Source organism: Electrophorus electricus, chromosome 11 (genome assembly GCF_013358815.1).
Source record: "Electrophorus electricus isolate fEleEle1 chromosome 11, fEleEle1.pri, whole genome shotgun sequence".
Classification (NCBI taxonomy): domain Eukaryota; kingdom Metazoa; phylum Chordata; class Actinopteri; order Gymnotiformes; family Gymnotidae; genus Electrophorus; species Electrophorus electricus.
This window is the reverse complement of record NC_049545.1, coordinates 13,779,478-13,795,035: the sequence shown is the minus strand read 5'-3', so window position 1 is coordinate 13,795,035 and position 15,558 is coordinate 13,779,478. Positions and strand designations below refer to the sequence as shown.

Sequence of the window (15,558 nt, the reverse complement as noted above, 5' to 3'; positions counted from 1 at the left end):
TTCGGATATTTCCCAGCTATGGGCTTCAAGCCAATACTGACCGTGCGTCTCTTGACATAACTCTTTGAAGGAAGCGCAGTTGTTGTTGTAGAACAGATACGACTTTACAATTTATATTTTTTCTTACCGTTATGTGTTGGCTTGGGCTGGTTTTCAGTCTTATCTGAAGCGTACTTCAATAAAATAGGCTATAGGAAATATACGTTGCATTCCATAATAATCGCCGACAGGACATAAATAGCTCCAATTTCTCCCAGCCCGACGCACTTAAAGAATGGAAATATATTGGATTTTAATAACAAAAATGATCACTAAATCAGACGTAACCTTATTACTGTAGTTGAATGCAACTCGATTAACCCGATGAAATGCCCATATCATTATGAAATTGTTAAAAAAATTTTTTTACAATGTTTATATGCAGAGTCAGTAACCCTTTAGTCTTGGTTTAGTAATGCGGTGTATTAATGTAGAATAAGGAGGAAGTAGAGAGGGCCGACTAGGCCAAAAATCAAATAAAGAGCAATCGCTTGAAAACGTAAAAATATGTCCACGTGTTATTTTTTTTAAAGTGTGGTCAGATAAATATTTTTTTCCCGGCGTACCGACGGCTTTTTAAATGTCTGCAAAAAAAAGGTTAAAAAAGCAGCACATGAAAGGATGCCAACCAAAACAACGGAGTAAGGCCTGCCATCCAGGAACCTGATTTCAGAGTCTTTTTGTCATCATCCAGCAAGAGGGAAAATTAAGCCACTCTATGAGACAGAGCCCTACATAGTAAAAAATGTCCAAGCATTCATGGTAACTGTGGCTTGTCCAGGGAAATTCATTATGAGGAGCTCTGCATTCTTCAAGCTCTTGCATGGTCTTAGAGATGCTCCACACAGTGCAGCTGAAACATCTACACAGTGCTCCGTGGCAGAAGGGTAACACACGCACACACACACACACACACACACACACACACTCACACTCTCTTACACACAGTACACCATCAGAACAAACCAACTGACCCCAGAGTTTCTGATAGGGTAGACATTACTGTAATTGATTTAAAATATTGGCTGTCCATGTGGTTACTGTTTGTTGAAAAAGTTGTTTGAGATGTTGATAATTCTGTTTTAAAGGAAGTGTTATGTTCCACATGCAGCATAGTGATCTGCTTTAGTGTTATTCAAACATGTATTTCCAATTCTACACATTTTTTTTTAATGATGAGAGATGTATTGTTATAAATGTAACTACATTCCATTTTTCTGTAGTCACTGAATCAGTCTCTCTGTTCTGCACCATGTCATATGACTTAAAAACTTAAAAACATGGATATAAGAGCAATGATGCTGCTTCTGTAAACTGTTCCGTGACCAATGTTCGAGAGAGGATTAGTGTGTCCAGAGAAGTGTACAAGTATTTGTGAACTGCATTATTGAATTAATAAAGAAAGCAGTGACTAAACATTTCAGCGGTGATGTCAGTGGGGAACCGTAGCCACTTGTCAAGGTCTGCCCTAACTGACCATTAATGTCCTGGGGCTAAGACTGATGTTATGTTCTGTGTGGGGCAGTCTTTTGACCAGACATTACAGCAAGGTAACACTTTACCAAGCCTGTAAACCTGTTGAAGAATTAGAATATTTTTAAAGCTGAATTTGAAGACTATGAATTAACAAGTCTCTAAGACATTCAATCAGTAGCAGGTGACATTCAGGTTGAAGGGTGTTATATTCCAGATGCAGAGTTTAACCACCACAGCACTTTTAGGGTCTTAGTGGACAACAAAGCTGTAAAACTGCGAGGCTTAAAGCAATGCACGTTCATGGACATGAACTGTCTGAGGAGGGACTAAAGATTCACCCAGAAAAAGCAGTCCAGTTTCTTGAATTTGTCACTTTAAATGCACGGTCTCCAACAGGCCTGTTCTGAAATACCAGTACCACCAGGTGATGCCAGTAACAATGGAAAGGGATTCTGCTTGAGAGTTCCTTTGTAAGGAATGTTTGAGCAATGCTTTTGCTTGCCAGAGATTCCATCGCTATCTACATTCACCAGCCACAACATTCAATCAGCCAATTAATCTACATTCAACTAGCCAATCACATGGCAGCAACTCAATACATTTAGGCATGTCAAGATTGACATGGTCAAGACAGCCTGCTGAAGTTCAAACCGAGCATCAGAATGGGAAAGGAAGGGGATTTAAGTCTCTGTGAACGTGCCATTGTTGTTAGTGCTAGACGGGCTGGTCTGAGAAACTGCTGACCTATTGGGATTTTCATGCACAACCATCTCTAGGGTTTACAGAGAATGGTCCGAAAAAAAAATTAAATATCCAGTGAGCGGCAGTTCTCTTGGTGAAAATGACTTGTTGATGCCAGAGGTCAGAGGAGAATGGCCAGACTGGTTTGAGTTGATAGAAAGGCTCGATAGTAGGGTCAGAATTTGGCATAAACAGTATGAAATCAAGGATCCATCGTGCCTCGTATCAATGGTTCAGACAGATAGTCGTCATATAATGGTGTGGGGGGTATTTTTCTGTTATGACTAAAGTGTACCCATCTTCTGATGGCTACTTCCAGCAGGATAGCGTGACATGTCACAAAGCTCCAATCATCTCAAACTGGATTCTTGAATATGATAATGAGTTCACTGTACTCAAATGGCCACCACAGTCACCAGATCTCAGTCCAATATTGCACCCTTGTGATGTGGTTGAATAGGAGATTCGCATCATGGATGTGCAGCTGACAAATCTGCAGCAACCGCATGATGCTGTCATGTCAATATGGATCAAAACCTCAGAGGAATATTTCCAGCACAGAGCTGAATCTATGCCAAAAAGAATTAAGGCAGTTCTGAAGATAAAAGTGGTTCCAACCCAATGCTAGCAAGGTGTACTTAATAAAGTTGCCTGTGAGTATGTGGAACAGAGATTGGCATACTGGATACAGATCATAAGCCTCTCGTAGCAGTCTTTAAAAATAACCTTCTGTGTGCTCCAAAACATCTCCTGAGCTGCAAAACTGTAACTCAAGCATAATCTACAGCCTGGGCCTGAAATATTTATTAGCAGCGCATTAAGATGAGCAATAACTTAACAAAATCAACAAATGTCACATACTGCAACAGAATGTGTGTGTTGAGGCAGCATTCGTGCATGCTGATTTTGCCAGACAGTTACACTCAGTGTAAAAGTCCTGTGAGAGTACTAGCTGTTCAGAGATGAACTGAATGTGCAACATGATGGGTTTTTCAGAGTGTACAGAAGCTAGTGTATTATTAATACACACAGAACTCTGAGAACGGAAATGTCATATCTCTGCCCCGACATTTGAAATGTAACAGGAAGGCAGAAGCTATTGCAATTATGAAATCAAAAAGGGACTGATTGTGCAACAGAGTTTGACTGGATGGTGCAGGTCTGTGACTACCCTGACTCCATTGGTAGAACACTAGGGATGCAAAGGTACATGGCATGTTGTCAATCCATTTGATACACCCTCTACAGTTCAATACAGCCATGTGAACAGCTGTATTACGATACGCCTGTAATTTTCCTATAATTCCGCAATTTTGCTTAATGCACTACAGACTACGTGTATGTTGTACATTCAGATTCACAGAACAACTCTGGAATCAGAATTTCCCTGAAGCCTCAGCCTAGCAGCGCTCTCTATGCAAATATAATCCTTGAGCCTATCAGCACTCTGTATGGAAATATGTGCTTGAGAAGAGAGAGGAAACTAAAAACAAATATTCTCTCAGCTCCAGTGTGACAATGGAGAGTGCTAGCAAGACAGAGAGAAACAAATTAGAAGAGACAAGGCCGTCTTTCAGCTCAGCTGTGTGGGAACATTTTGGATTTAGCAATTAATACTACGATGAGGGTAAGGAGATGCTAACAAACAAAGTACAGTCTGCAAGCGTTGCTTTGGCACTATCAACTACCTGAGTGGAAACACTTCCTCTACCATGATACTTCATTTAAGCCACCAACAACTGACTGTTCACTCTTTAATGAAAACAGAACAATCTCTCACTGCTGCCTTTAATTAACAATTTGAAAATTCATAGAAAAAGATTTGCATCCTTAATTCTTTATTTAATGACTCTGGATTTCAGCATTTGATTAAAAAAATTACATTGTGTTAGAATGTCCCTTCCTGCATTCATTTCAGAAGCAAAGTAATTCTATGAAACATCACAGAGAGCAATTGAAAAATGGACACAGACACCCTCTAAAGCTCTTTACACTGACAGTTGGACCTCCAGAGAGACTGAAAGCTACCTCACTGTGACTGTTCACTATCTCCTGGATTGGGAGATGAAGACTTATGTTTTCCGTGTCTCCTGTATGAGAGTCATACAAGTGCACACTAAATCCTAGAATTAATGAATACTGTGAATGAGTGGAAGTTAGAGGGACCACATATATCACAATCCCAGGCATCACAGATAATGAGCTAAACACTGTGAACAGCATCTGTGAAGCTGTTGGGTTTGGGTGCCACACTGGATGGTTTGCACACGTCCTGAACCTCGCAGCCAAGAGGCCCATCTTTCTCGATGCAATGTCCTGTCTCCTGGGGAAGGTCAGAAAACGGGTGACTTTTTTTACAAAAGCACCACTACTTTTGGAATACCATTCATGACATGCTAGAATGTTATGTACCAGCCATCTATTCAGCTGTATTGGACAAAGTTGTGAAGAAGTCGGTCAAAGACATAGCCATGCTGATTGACAGTGAACCGAAGATGGTAAAAGAACTCATTCAGCATCTCAAACCCCTGAAAATAATAATAACAACTTGCATTGGCAGTAAAACAAGTCATCAGTGATTCCCCCTATAAAGACAATGATTCTCAAATCCATGGCTCCAGGTCCTGAGGCAGTGCCATCATGAAAGACAGATATCACTCAGGACTTGGAGAGAAGATACCCAGACCCAGATGTTCTGAACTACCATCACAGAGAAACAGTCCTCAGTCCAAGGTTTAAATCTTTGCCTTTTCTAGATGAAGTCTGCTGTGACAGAATCTACAAGGATCTCATCAAAGAAATTGCGGTGCTTGAACATCAGATATTTTATCTATTTTTAAAAGATTTTTGTGAATTTATTATTATTAACAACAACAACAAGAATAAGCAGAATGTTTTCTATTTTTCTTACAGTTTTAAGCAGTGCAAACAGGGCTATCCTTAAAGGAACAAAATCCATCGTCAGAGTTATTTGGGGAGTCAGAGTTATTTGGGGAGTCAGAGTTATAAGTCAGCATTATTTGGGGAGTCAGCATTATAAGTCAGCGTTATTTGGGGAGGTTTTCAAAGCTGCAGAGCAGACCAAGCCCTTTTCTGAGGAGAAGGTCACCTCATTCAGGGCATATTGTCTTCATGTGGAAGCTTTTGTGTGTCAAAGGTTCAAAAAACAGCACCTCAGTGTCTTGGGAACCTCTGTTGACAGTTTTCTTCATCACAGGGGACATTGTAAGTGCAAGATCTTCTCGTCTTGCTTCAGAGAATGTTGGTGTTTATATTTGTTCAGAAGAAACTTTACATTTAATATTGCATAGACAAATATGTACCCTGTTTATTTAAAATAGAGAAGGCAAAGCACCTACAGGTTGTCAAAGCAAAGAAGTATTCTTAATTTGATCGTTTTTCTCCCATTCAATTTCATACAGTAGAAACAGAAGTCAGTCATGCTGCCATTTTTCTGAATGGAGTTGTTTTGTCCATAGGTAATACAAAGAGTTCATTGTTTAGTGGGTTAAACTGAAATCATATGACTACCATAGCCCAAAAACGGATAAAGACGTGGGCTCACGGTACTCTTGCATCCCTACAGAACACATGGCGTGGGGGGAAGGAGAGCAGCTCACACGACAGCAGCCTCCAGGATGCACCAACAGCAAACAGAGACTGCATGGAACACCACAGAGACAAAAACTCAGACCTACAGCCGAGCAGCGACAAGCTGCTGTCAAACTCTGTCCGTCAGTCGTGAACCCTGCAAAGAATGCGTTTATATGCAATAAAATACGGGCCCATAATCGGGTCATAAACTGTGAAAAACATATACTCTGCCAGTTGTTTTGATAGTATGAAAAATAGAGTTTGTTAAATTGACTTAATTGGATAGGGTTCGGGAAATTTCAGCCATGTGACTGACAAACTGTAGGTTAAAACTGAAAGAAAGGAAAATGTTATATTGTTAGTGACAACCTGTGTCTGTTAAAGTTACAGACCTCTGTTATCACGTAACATTATGTCATCAAGATGCGTCACATCGTGTTTAGAAATGACACAGTATTGTGAATCTGCTTGCATTATTTGTTTAGACACAACTGACACCTGAAAACTGATACCTGACAAGTGACACCTGAAAATTGACACCTGAACCCTGACACCTGACGCCTGACGACTCAGGCCTGACACCTGACACCTGACAACTGATTTCTTTTATTCTGATTCACCATACCTTAGTGGAACAAGACTGATGGCTGACAGTGATCCATGACGGCCACTGTAAATATGATTTTATTCTGTAAAATCTGCAGAAAAGACTTTAGTGTGTCTCACAGGAAAAATCTCACAGTAGGTAGCAAACAGTAGGCAGCGAATAGTGATACTGCAAAATCAGCAAAAAATACCTGCTGAACACCCCTCCCCCTGCATGCGGTTCCTTAATAATGTAGTTGCTGCTGGAAAGGCAACTCTCAGATCTCCATCCCTGCTTGCCTTTAAGGCCCATTGTCATTTTTAAATGGGCGCAAGCGAGTAGAGGGCACCAGATGACAACACAAAGAAAAAACACCCCGGGGACTCATCTGGCTGAGGACTTGTCCGGCTGAATCCCATAAAGTCAACAGGAGATGATATATATTCCTGCTCGGCAATCTGGCCTTCTGGCAAAAACATTACCGAGCTTTCCAGCTGAGAAATCCGGCATGCTCATGTCCCGTGCTGGGACATTATTGCGCACTGAAGCTGTTCTGAGAATAAGCTTGTTGGTCATTAGTTGCACATTTGCCCTCGGATCCATTGTTTACCGTTTGCTGCATTGATCCTATTCATGAGAATTATAATGTATAACCGACTGTGGACCTACCGCTGATCGTACATGCCTTGCTGCACATCTGTTGTTTCATACCTGCAGTTTTGCACTGTTTATTAGTTATTTCATTCATCTTCTCTGTGGTTAATATCACTGCACTTTACTGTCAGGTTACAGACTTGTGTATAAACAGTAGGGGGGCCAGATGTCTGGTTTTCCTGCTCCATGTCCTCGGTCTGGTAGAAGGCAGGGATTGGATCTATTTGTCGTCCTTGTTGAGTGAACTGGTAGTTGCTTCCCATTGATCAGTATTAGTTTTGCATGTTACTGGGTCACATCGGTGTCAAAGCGAATACCTTGTATCTTGTTGGTTTAAACTCACATACCTGCTAATGGCCGTTAGAATGACTGCAGCAGCATGAAAGTACCAAAAAGAAAAATGACTTCCATACTCAGTGGTTAGCTCATTCTTTCCTTTCGAGCAATAGGAAAGATTTGCATGGAATTTCATGCCTTCTGTGCAAAATATGCCAGAAATACTGCAAATAGGTCCCAGGTTTGCTTACTAAAGCTATTTACATTACAGATTTTTGGATCCAATTGGTCAACTGTTAGCTGGTTCAAAATGTTATGAATTTTCTGTTGTAGTGTCCCTGTCCAGCACAGGTCTTCCATTTAGGGGTTATTATATAAGTCTGTGCTTATGAATCCCACATCCAGTTCAGTCTATATTCCATCGTTAATCTTATTTTACTGAAACATATTAAAATATATCTTGAATACATCTTATTTTGTCTCTACTCCTGCAGAATTTCCCTCTGAGATTAGAGAAGTGATCCATCCATCCATTTCCTGGTACTGAATAGTTGTTTTCACGTGTGTTGCGTGGGACAAAGAGGTTTAAATTTAAAGTGAGATTCAGTGTCATTGGATGACCTTTTTGAGGGAGGGGCAGGCGGTTTGAATAATTTCATTATAACCATCATATAAAATAACTAAACAGATCTATAACCTTTGCATGAAGGTTGTATGTTTTAACTCGGGAGGGAAGAAAAAAACAAACAAACAAACCAACCAACCACACACAAATGAACAGTTCAAGCTGAAAATGAACCTAGACCTTGAAGACCTAGGTCCCCGCACTTTAAAATATAAACACTGAGACATTGTTGCATTTAAAAAAAAATAAAAAGTAGTTTAATACAAATGATTACATCTTTTTTCCCTTAATAAAAACTAATTCAAACCAAATTGATTTAGGATTACACTTAATTACAACAGGGTAAGATTAAGGAGTTTATTTGTTGTTCCTGTAAACAATAAGACAGACATGTGTTAACATGATCTGTGCTGCTGGAGGAGTTTGTCTCAAACGTGGTGGCCTCTGTTACTGCATGCAACACTACACACACCAATCTCCCTCATCCTGTGCTTGGTTCTCATGGTTTGGGGAGGCAGATGACCAAGAGCTCTGTAGTGTTTCCCAACAGGGCCTGGTTTCATACGAAGTATCAAAGGACAGTAATGAATATACACAGTGAAAAAAGGTGCTACATGAATTTCCAATTTGGAAAATGGAACTTAACCAGGCAAATTCCTTTTTGGAGACACTAGTCTCTGCCCATGTGCTGGGGTCTGGTCTCTTATTTGTTGGCATCTGTGAAGGAAATCAAATGCCAAAATATGCGTTTCTTTGGCAAGATTCCTACGCATGGAAAATTTTCCAAATGAACACTGTCTACAGCTTTGTTCATGCTGCTTAGGTGCAATATGCAACAGAATCTTAAAAATGATACAAATTTACAGATCCTACTGATTTTATACTTCTTTGCAACTTCTGCCAGATTTAACCAACAAGTCCCTTCATTTCAATCCCACACTATCCAAATCTTTCTCCAAAGCCCTTCCTTCCAAAGACACTTGGTGCTTAGTGTATAATTGTGTTGCATGCATGCTCAGAGAAAACCACCTCCCTGTAAAGACATTTCCTGATTGGTTAATAGACCCAGATCACGCATACATTTTTAACTGCTGAGACAAGATCAGTTACTGGGGCATTCCCCTCCCCACTCTGAGTAACATATATAAAAAGATTCAGTTACAGCAGCTTTAACTTGATGGGAAATTGGCTTTGATCTCATACCTGTGATCTTGAACAGAAATCTGTGCTGCTAAGCAAATAGCAAGTATGAAGCTTGTTATTCCCTAGAGTACATATATGTGATCTATAGGAACTCAAACAAGTTTTTGTGCAAAGGTTGTTCTATCAAAGATGTCTGCAGTCTTAATCATTATGTTTCAATGAAGAAACTAAAATCATACCTTACAAAAAAAAAAATTAAAATTCTTAAAAAAAAAAAAAAAAAAGCACCCATTAAGAATAAATTAGCAATATTCTGTGCACGCATATCTTTGGCACTGAATGGGAGTACTTCCGTGTAGCTCCACGAAAAGCCCTGCATGTCCATCCTGCAAGATCATGTGAACACTGTAGCCCTTGGGCCAAACCAGGCCCTGCTAGCCAGTATGTCCGTGGCGGAATCTCCGCCCCCACGACCGCAACTGGCCTCGGCATGCAGTCAGATACAGTGAACCAAGAGGACAGAGAAGGCCGAGCCTACTGCCAGCCCCCCTGTTAGGAAGAAGGCCATGGCCACGCCTGCAGGCTCTGCAAGCTCGCGTGGGACCACCTTGGGCCCGTAGATCATGGGCAGCGTGCCGAGGTAGCCGTTGGAGAGACCCAGCAGCGAGATGAAGAGCACGGGGAAGAGGTCGTGAGAGAAGAGCACGGTGGTGAGGTGGTAGCGCGGCTGGTAGTTGCAGAGGATGAACAGGGGCACCAGGACGGTCCTGCAGAGGACCAAGGCGGGCAGGACCCGGCTGGTGGGACCCGGCACTTGCAGCCAGGCGGTCACCTGCCGCCCGCAGAAGTCCGCCACGTTGTACAGCAAGAAGCTGGTGAGCGGCACAAAGTAGGTGGTGGTCCACGGGGCGCCCGTGCCGCTGTCCACTGACTGGATGCCAGAGGACACGGCCGGGAAGATGGCGATGGAGATGAAGAAGACGTAGAAGACGTACAGGCCCAGCTTCCACGTCTTCCTCAGGATGGGACAGAGCGGGGGTACGGAGGGGACGGTCGGGGCAGCTGGGTGGCTGGACTCCGGAGAGGTGAGAGTTCCGTCAGGCACGACGGGACCAGGGTAGGCTGCCTCCATGTAGTACCTGTGGATGGAGTTCAGAAAAGAGGGTAACTATTACACCAGACCATCAGCTTAGCTGATATTACAGTCCCCCACTTAAACAGTGCTGATACACTGGGTCACTTCAAATATCAAAAGCAGTATTTCTATGCATACTGTGTGGTGCAATTTAAAATGTACAAAGCAACCCCATACTAAAACAACGTACACATCTCTCAAAAGTACTGAGGCAGCTCATCTACAACTTGACGAAATTCAGCCTGGAAGGAAACGGAGGTGGCTCGTCCGGCAGCTGGTTGGTGCCACTGACCCTTTTTTTGTGATGGATAAACCGCTTGTATATGGAAGTGTGAAGAAAACTGATTACTGGTTCTCTTTTTAGTGCATTTAGACATCAAGCATTTGATCCTTAGTGGAACCTTCAGCGTCTTTTAGATGGTGCCCCACAACTCACCGGCTAGACAGAATAGAACTGGGTATGGCTTTTAAAAATGTTGTATCCCCCTTCAAGCTTTCAGAGCAGACCAAATGAGGTTAAAGGCTCCACTGATAAGAAATTCAGTTTGAGCATTATCCAAGATCCCAATTGAGATTAAAAGTTTTTAAAAAAAATTTATTTAGCTGTACATCTTTTCTACTGTGCGAATCATAAAAATGCCTGTGAGGAACACTGGCACCCCCTGCTGTCCAGTGCTTATTGTCACATGTTAACATGCATGGCAACAGAGTGCTTCGAAAAAGTTTCTCCTTATTATGATGTGCTCATCTCAACTACGGCAGTGTCATGAAACTGTGGCTTCAGCTGACCACTGCTGGGTGAAACTCACTCTGACGGCAAATTCATACTTCCCCATTCTGTCATCATATTTGCTGAACCTCACTTTTCTTCCCTCCCTCTGACACACAGAGAGACGGTCTTTAAATCTGTAGCAAAGCGTGAACCGCAGACTAAGGTCAAGACCTTAAAAGGCACACAGTCACGGTCAGTCAGGATGTCATGTGGCCGGCCCGGGAACGTAAAACATACGGCCTTCCCAACACAGCAGTGAGAATCCATCCATGACCAACAGGATGGGACTTCAACACGAAGGACAGGCTTTCTCCAGCTCAAATACAACTAAATTTATCAGCTAGTCAGCAAAACCAGCGGTAGTAAATCTGGCACGCCACTGGCCAGCCGAGGGCAGGCTTCGGCTAGCAGACCTGCAGTAGGCCAGTCTGGGCAGCAGCAGGTACATGGCGATGCAGAGCAGGATGAAGACGTCGGCCGTGAGGAAGTAGACCAGCGCGCTGGTGCTCACGTCGCTCGCGGCGGCCAGGTCCACCACGGATGCCACGGCGCTCAGAGTGCCGCCCATCGCCTGCCCTACACATACAGGATAAAGTCCGTTACTCATCCGTTCTCGAACAGGCTTCACCGGCACGCAGGCCACCAGGACGGGAGTGTCGAGCCTGCGCTACCTGATATGAGCGCCTGCGAGATCTTCATGGGGAAGTGGCCGCTTATGCCAAACACGCTGCCACTGAAAACGTTGGAGGCGCCGGAGACCAGTGCCACGCTGGCCAGGGTCCCCGCGAAGAACTGCTCCCTGCAGCCAGACACATCCACCTCTACCAGCGCCGTGGTGAATACGAACACGACCAGGATCACAGCCAGGGAGCACAGGACCCGCATGTCAGCGGAAAGCCTGTGGACGCAGGCACATGCATGCAAAACAAGAGCATGTGACGTGACGTGTTCAATTCTATTTGGATCAGCCAACTGTAGTCAACACTAGACTACTCCCATACAATCCCTGCTATGTGCTCAGTTTTGCCTTCAAGAGTTCAGAATTGCCCGTTTACATCAGAATATTCACAAGGTGCATTATACTGAAAGGTTTGGATAAATGTGGAGTGTGGATAGGCAGGAATGTTAGTCAAGAAGGCCCTGGCATTGGTCAGCTGGCAGATAATGCTCTTTGTGCTGCCCAAAACCAGCAATGAGGAACTGAGAGCTTAATAAAAAAAGTTTTAATAAAGTCTTCATGAAAAAACTACGTATTTATTTTAAAATGCGCGCATCCCTGCTAGATTTCCAACTTTCAGATTATTAGCAGCATGGGACATCAGACCCTGGTACTTGGACCCTGTAAAAGAGTGTGCGAGGAGAGAAAACGCCGTGTTAAAGACTGGGAAGGATACCACGCGTGCAGCACCTGTTCACCAGGAGGTAGTTAAGGACCAGGCACAGCACTGAAGGAACGGTGGAGGCAATGGCCAGGTAGCTCTCAAAGTAATCCTGCCAAGAGAGAAGAGGGAGGAGGTCACTTAGTCAAAGTCGGAGACGAAGTAGCGAACTGGACGCATGCAAACGCACTCCTGACTCGCAACACAGCCCGTCCCCCTGTTCTGCTCTCTGCTGTGCCTACAAAGCGCTGCAGTTTGTGCAGACAAACGTGGAAGTGAAAGTGTGAGCAGAGGAGAAAAAAAAAAAAAACAACCAAAAAAAACCCCCCCAAAATCCTAATAGCCAAATTGCTTGGTAACGCCCAACATGCTGTGGCATCACGAGGAGAAGCGGCACGCCGACGAGGAGCACGGCACCCGCAAACACCGTGGGAAACCTCCGTACTCGGGCCTGATCAACCTTTCAGATCAGACACTCCAGCTGAGTATGCGATAGGAACTGAGTCACTGTCCTTTCATCTCACCCCACGCCCCTCGAGACTTGGATCTCGGCTTCAACTTGAGGTGAATGATTTAATAGACTTGAATTCATATGTTTTTATGTACATACAACACGTGAGCTGCTTTTCAAATGTCAAGTGCACTGATACACAGTTAACGTAATAAGTGTAGGAGAGTATTAGAGGGATTTGTGCCAAGTTGGTTCAAGCATACGTGAATAAACCCACCACTATGAAGGTTAGTTTTGTAGTGGTTTTGTTAGTTTTGTTATTTTACCATTTAAATGGTTAGTCTTGGTGCAGATTGTTAGATTAAAAGCTGTGTGTCCATGCTATAGTTTGACATGACTGTCAGTAATCAAACAGACTCAACTTTCAGCGTGTATTGATGTAACTTTCTATTGACTCCGATATATTTGCATATATGGTCACGCGTTTGCTCCTTGCCTCACTAAAACAAACACTCACACTGATCTGTTTAGAAGTTTGCCTTCATAAAAAGGTCTGTTTGCAAGTCAGCACAGAGACAATGGGAGGTCCAAGACAAACTCATGGTGTGTTTTAAGAATGCACCTCTATCCACCACAGACCTACAGAAACGTAGCCAGACACACGCTAACACAGGGCTAAACAAGGATGTACGTTAATAATTGCCTACCGGAACATGATACAGCAACTCAGCAAATTCCAGATGACCGTGCCCTATTTAAACCACTGAGACATGGTTTGACACAGGCCTACATATCCAAACTAGATGACCTAAAAAAAAATGTGTTTATCTACTCAATTCACTCAATGTGTCCAGATCACTTGTGGATGAAAGTTTACTTTGCCCATGTTAAGCCACGGTTACTGGTTAGTTGGTTGGTTTAAGAATAAGAAACAAGAGAGTCGTCACAGCATAATGAAGACCGACCCCCACCCGCGCGTGTTCCGGCACTCACGCTGAGATCGGAGTGCAGCTCCTGGACTGCTGAGCTGGAGCTGTTGCTCAGCTTGTAGAGCCAGTAGTGCTTGGCTGTGACGAAGAAGTTCCAGGGCAGGAGCGAGCCGATGCCCAGCAGGAAGAAGATGACGTACACCAGGTTGTAGGAGTCACGCGGCCTGTGGCGGGAGCTCAGCGGCTGTATCAGGGGCACATCCTCCATATCCTCCTCCTCCTCCTCCTCCTCCTCAGCTTTGACCTCCGACTTCCTATCGGAAGAAGGGGAGGAGTGGGGGACAGAGACATGGGTGGAGATCCCGTTGGCCTGCGGGTGCTCCATACTGTGAGATGAACGAGAGAGTGAGGAGGAAGGAGGGATAGAAAATGGATGGGGTGATAAACAGAATCCAAATAAAGAGACTGGAAGAAAGCCCAGCACACTCCCCTACTGAACTGCATCAGTGGTTGCAGTGTAAAAACAAATAAATAAAAACACATACAAGTACAGTTACTCAATTACCTGGAGTCTGTAGCTTCTCCTCTACTGATCCTAAGATGTGAATGCTGCAGGTCCCACTCTCATTCTGAAAGGCCAGTCAGGAGAAGGGGACAGCATGAGGTTCTGCCAACAAGAGCCACACCACAAGACTTCCAGTGTCACTCAAAAGGTTCTGAGGCAGAGAGAGAGTGGGGAAACACCCATACAAGAAGCATTATTTGCCACACCCATATGCTACGGGCTGCTGCCAGCTACTCTCATGACTTCTGAGAAGGCATCAGGCTCCAAGAGGATCTGTACAAACTAACACCTAACTGAATTATAAACAAAAGTAGCAAGAATGCAAAGGAATCAGAAAATGAGTCTACAAACCACATCAGTCTTTACACAGTTAGACTAAAATTCCAGCTGTAATTGTAGGATGAGCCAACAGGCTATAATAAAAGTTGTGAGCCCTAGAGAGACAGGTAACAGGCAGACTGGTAAAGCAGGTCTCAAGTTACAGTTATGTAGTAACCGTAACCACCAGACAACACCACCTACAATAGCACATGATTTAAAGGGAAGTGTTTCAAAACTTCCAAGTAAGCTTCCACTACACTTCCATGGCAGTGTAGTCATCAAGATCTACAAGTCGATGGTTAGGGTTAAAAAGGATTCATTAAAGCATCCAAAACTGAATCTGAAGGTCACGATTACTGGCCCAATATTCCAAACACTGTTTTTAAAAAATGCAAAAAAGTATGGAGTGTTATAGACATCTAGAATGGTTAGAACATCAACTAGCCAAATACCACATTGAATAGCTATCGTCCAGGGAGCAAGACCAAAAGGATATAAATACAAATAACATGTTCAAAAATAACCGGGCTCAGCAAACAAGCCCATTTTCAAATGACATTAGCCAACATTTAGGTCTCAGAGATGAAATGAGCCAAAACCATGAACCAAAAGTGTTCCAACAGCTGAATCGTCGGCGACGATCGTTCTTAACACAATTAACTTTAGAGAGCTAGGTTAGGTACTTTAATTACCCACCGATGTCTTGACGTGAATTATTTTCCTCTCGTTTCATCTCCGGGTGAATTGGAGAATTTATCAAATAATGAAATCATACTGGTTTAGGTGATTACTTTACATATTTGACTTGTCTAACTAGAGTCAATAAAAAATCGAATCCGAGAACTACTTTTCTCCGTTTCCCCGACTGAAGA

General features: G+C 43.2%; 1 protein-coding gene across 3 annotated transcripts; it reads right to left on the bottom strand.

The window, feature by feature from the left end:
* Positions 1-8,334: 8,334 nt before the first annotated feature.
* slc29a3 (solute carrier family 29 member 3) lies at positions 8,335-15,558 on the bottom strand. 3 transcript variants are annotated; one of them, XM_027023754.2, is made up of 7 exons: positions 15,383-15,558; positions 14,366-14,516; positions 13,865-14,186; positions 12,450-12,532; positions 11,713-11,939; positions 11,455-11,617; positions 8,335-10,273 (listed from the first exon to the last, which is right to left on the bottom strand). In XM_027023754.2, exons 3-7 carry the CDS (start codon positions 14,183-14,185, stop codon positions 9,631-9,633), a joined length of 1,437 nt encoding a protein of 478 aa, XP_026879555.2. In that variant the 5' UTR covers position 14,186; positions 14,366-14,516; positions 15,383-15,558; the 3' UTR covers positions 8,335-9,630. The 3 variants fall into 3 exon arrangements, with proteins under 3 accessions (XP_026879555.2, XP_026879560.2, XP_026879566.2); XM_027023759.2 differs by having other exon boundaries at positions 14,366-14,467; XM_027023765.2 differs by having other exon boundaries at positions 14,366-14,429.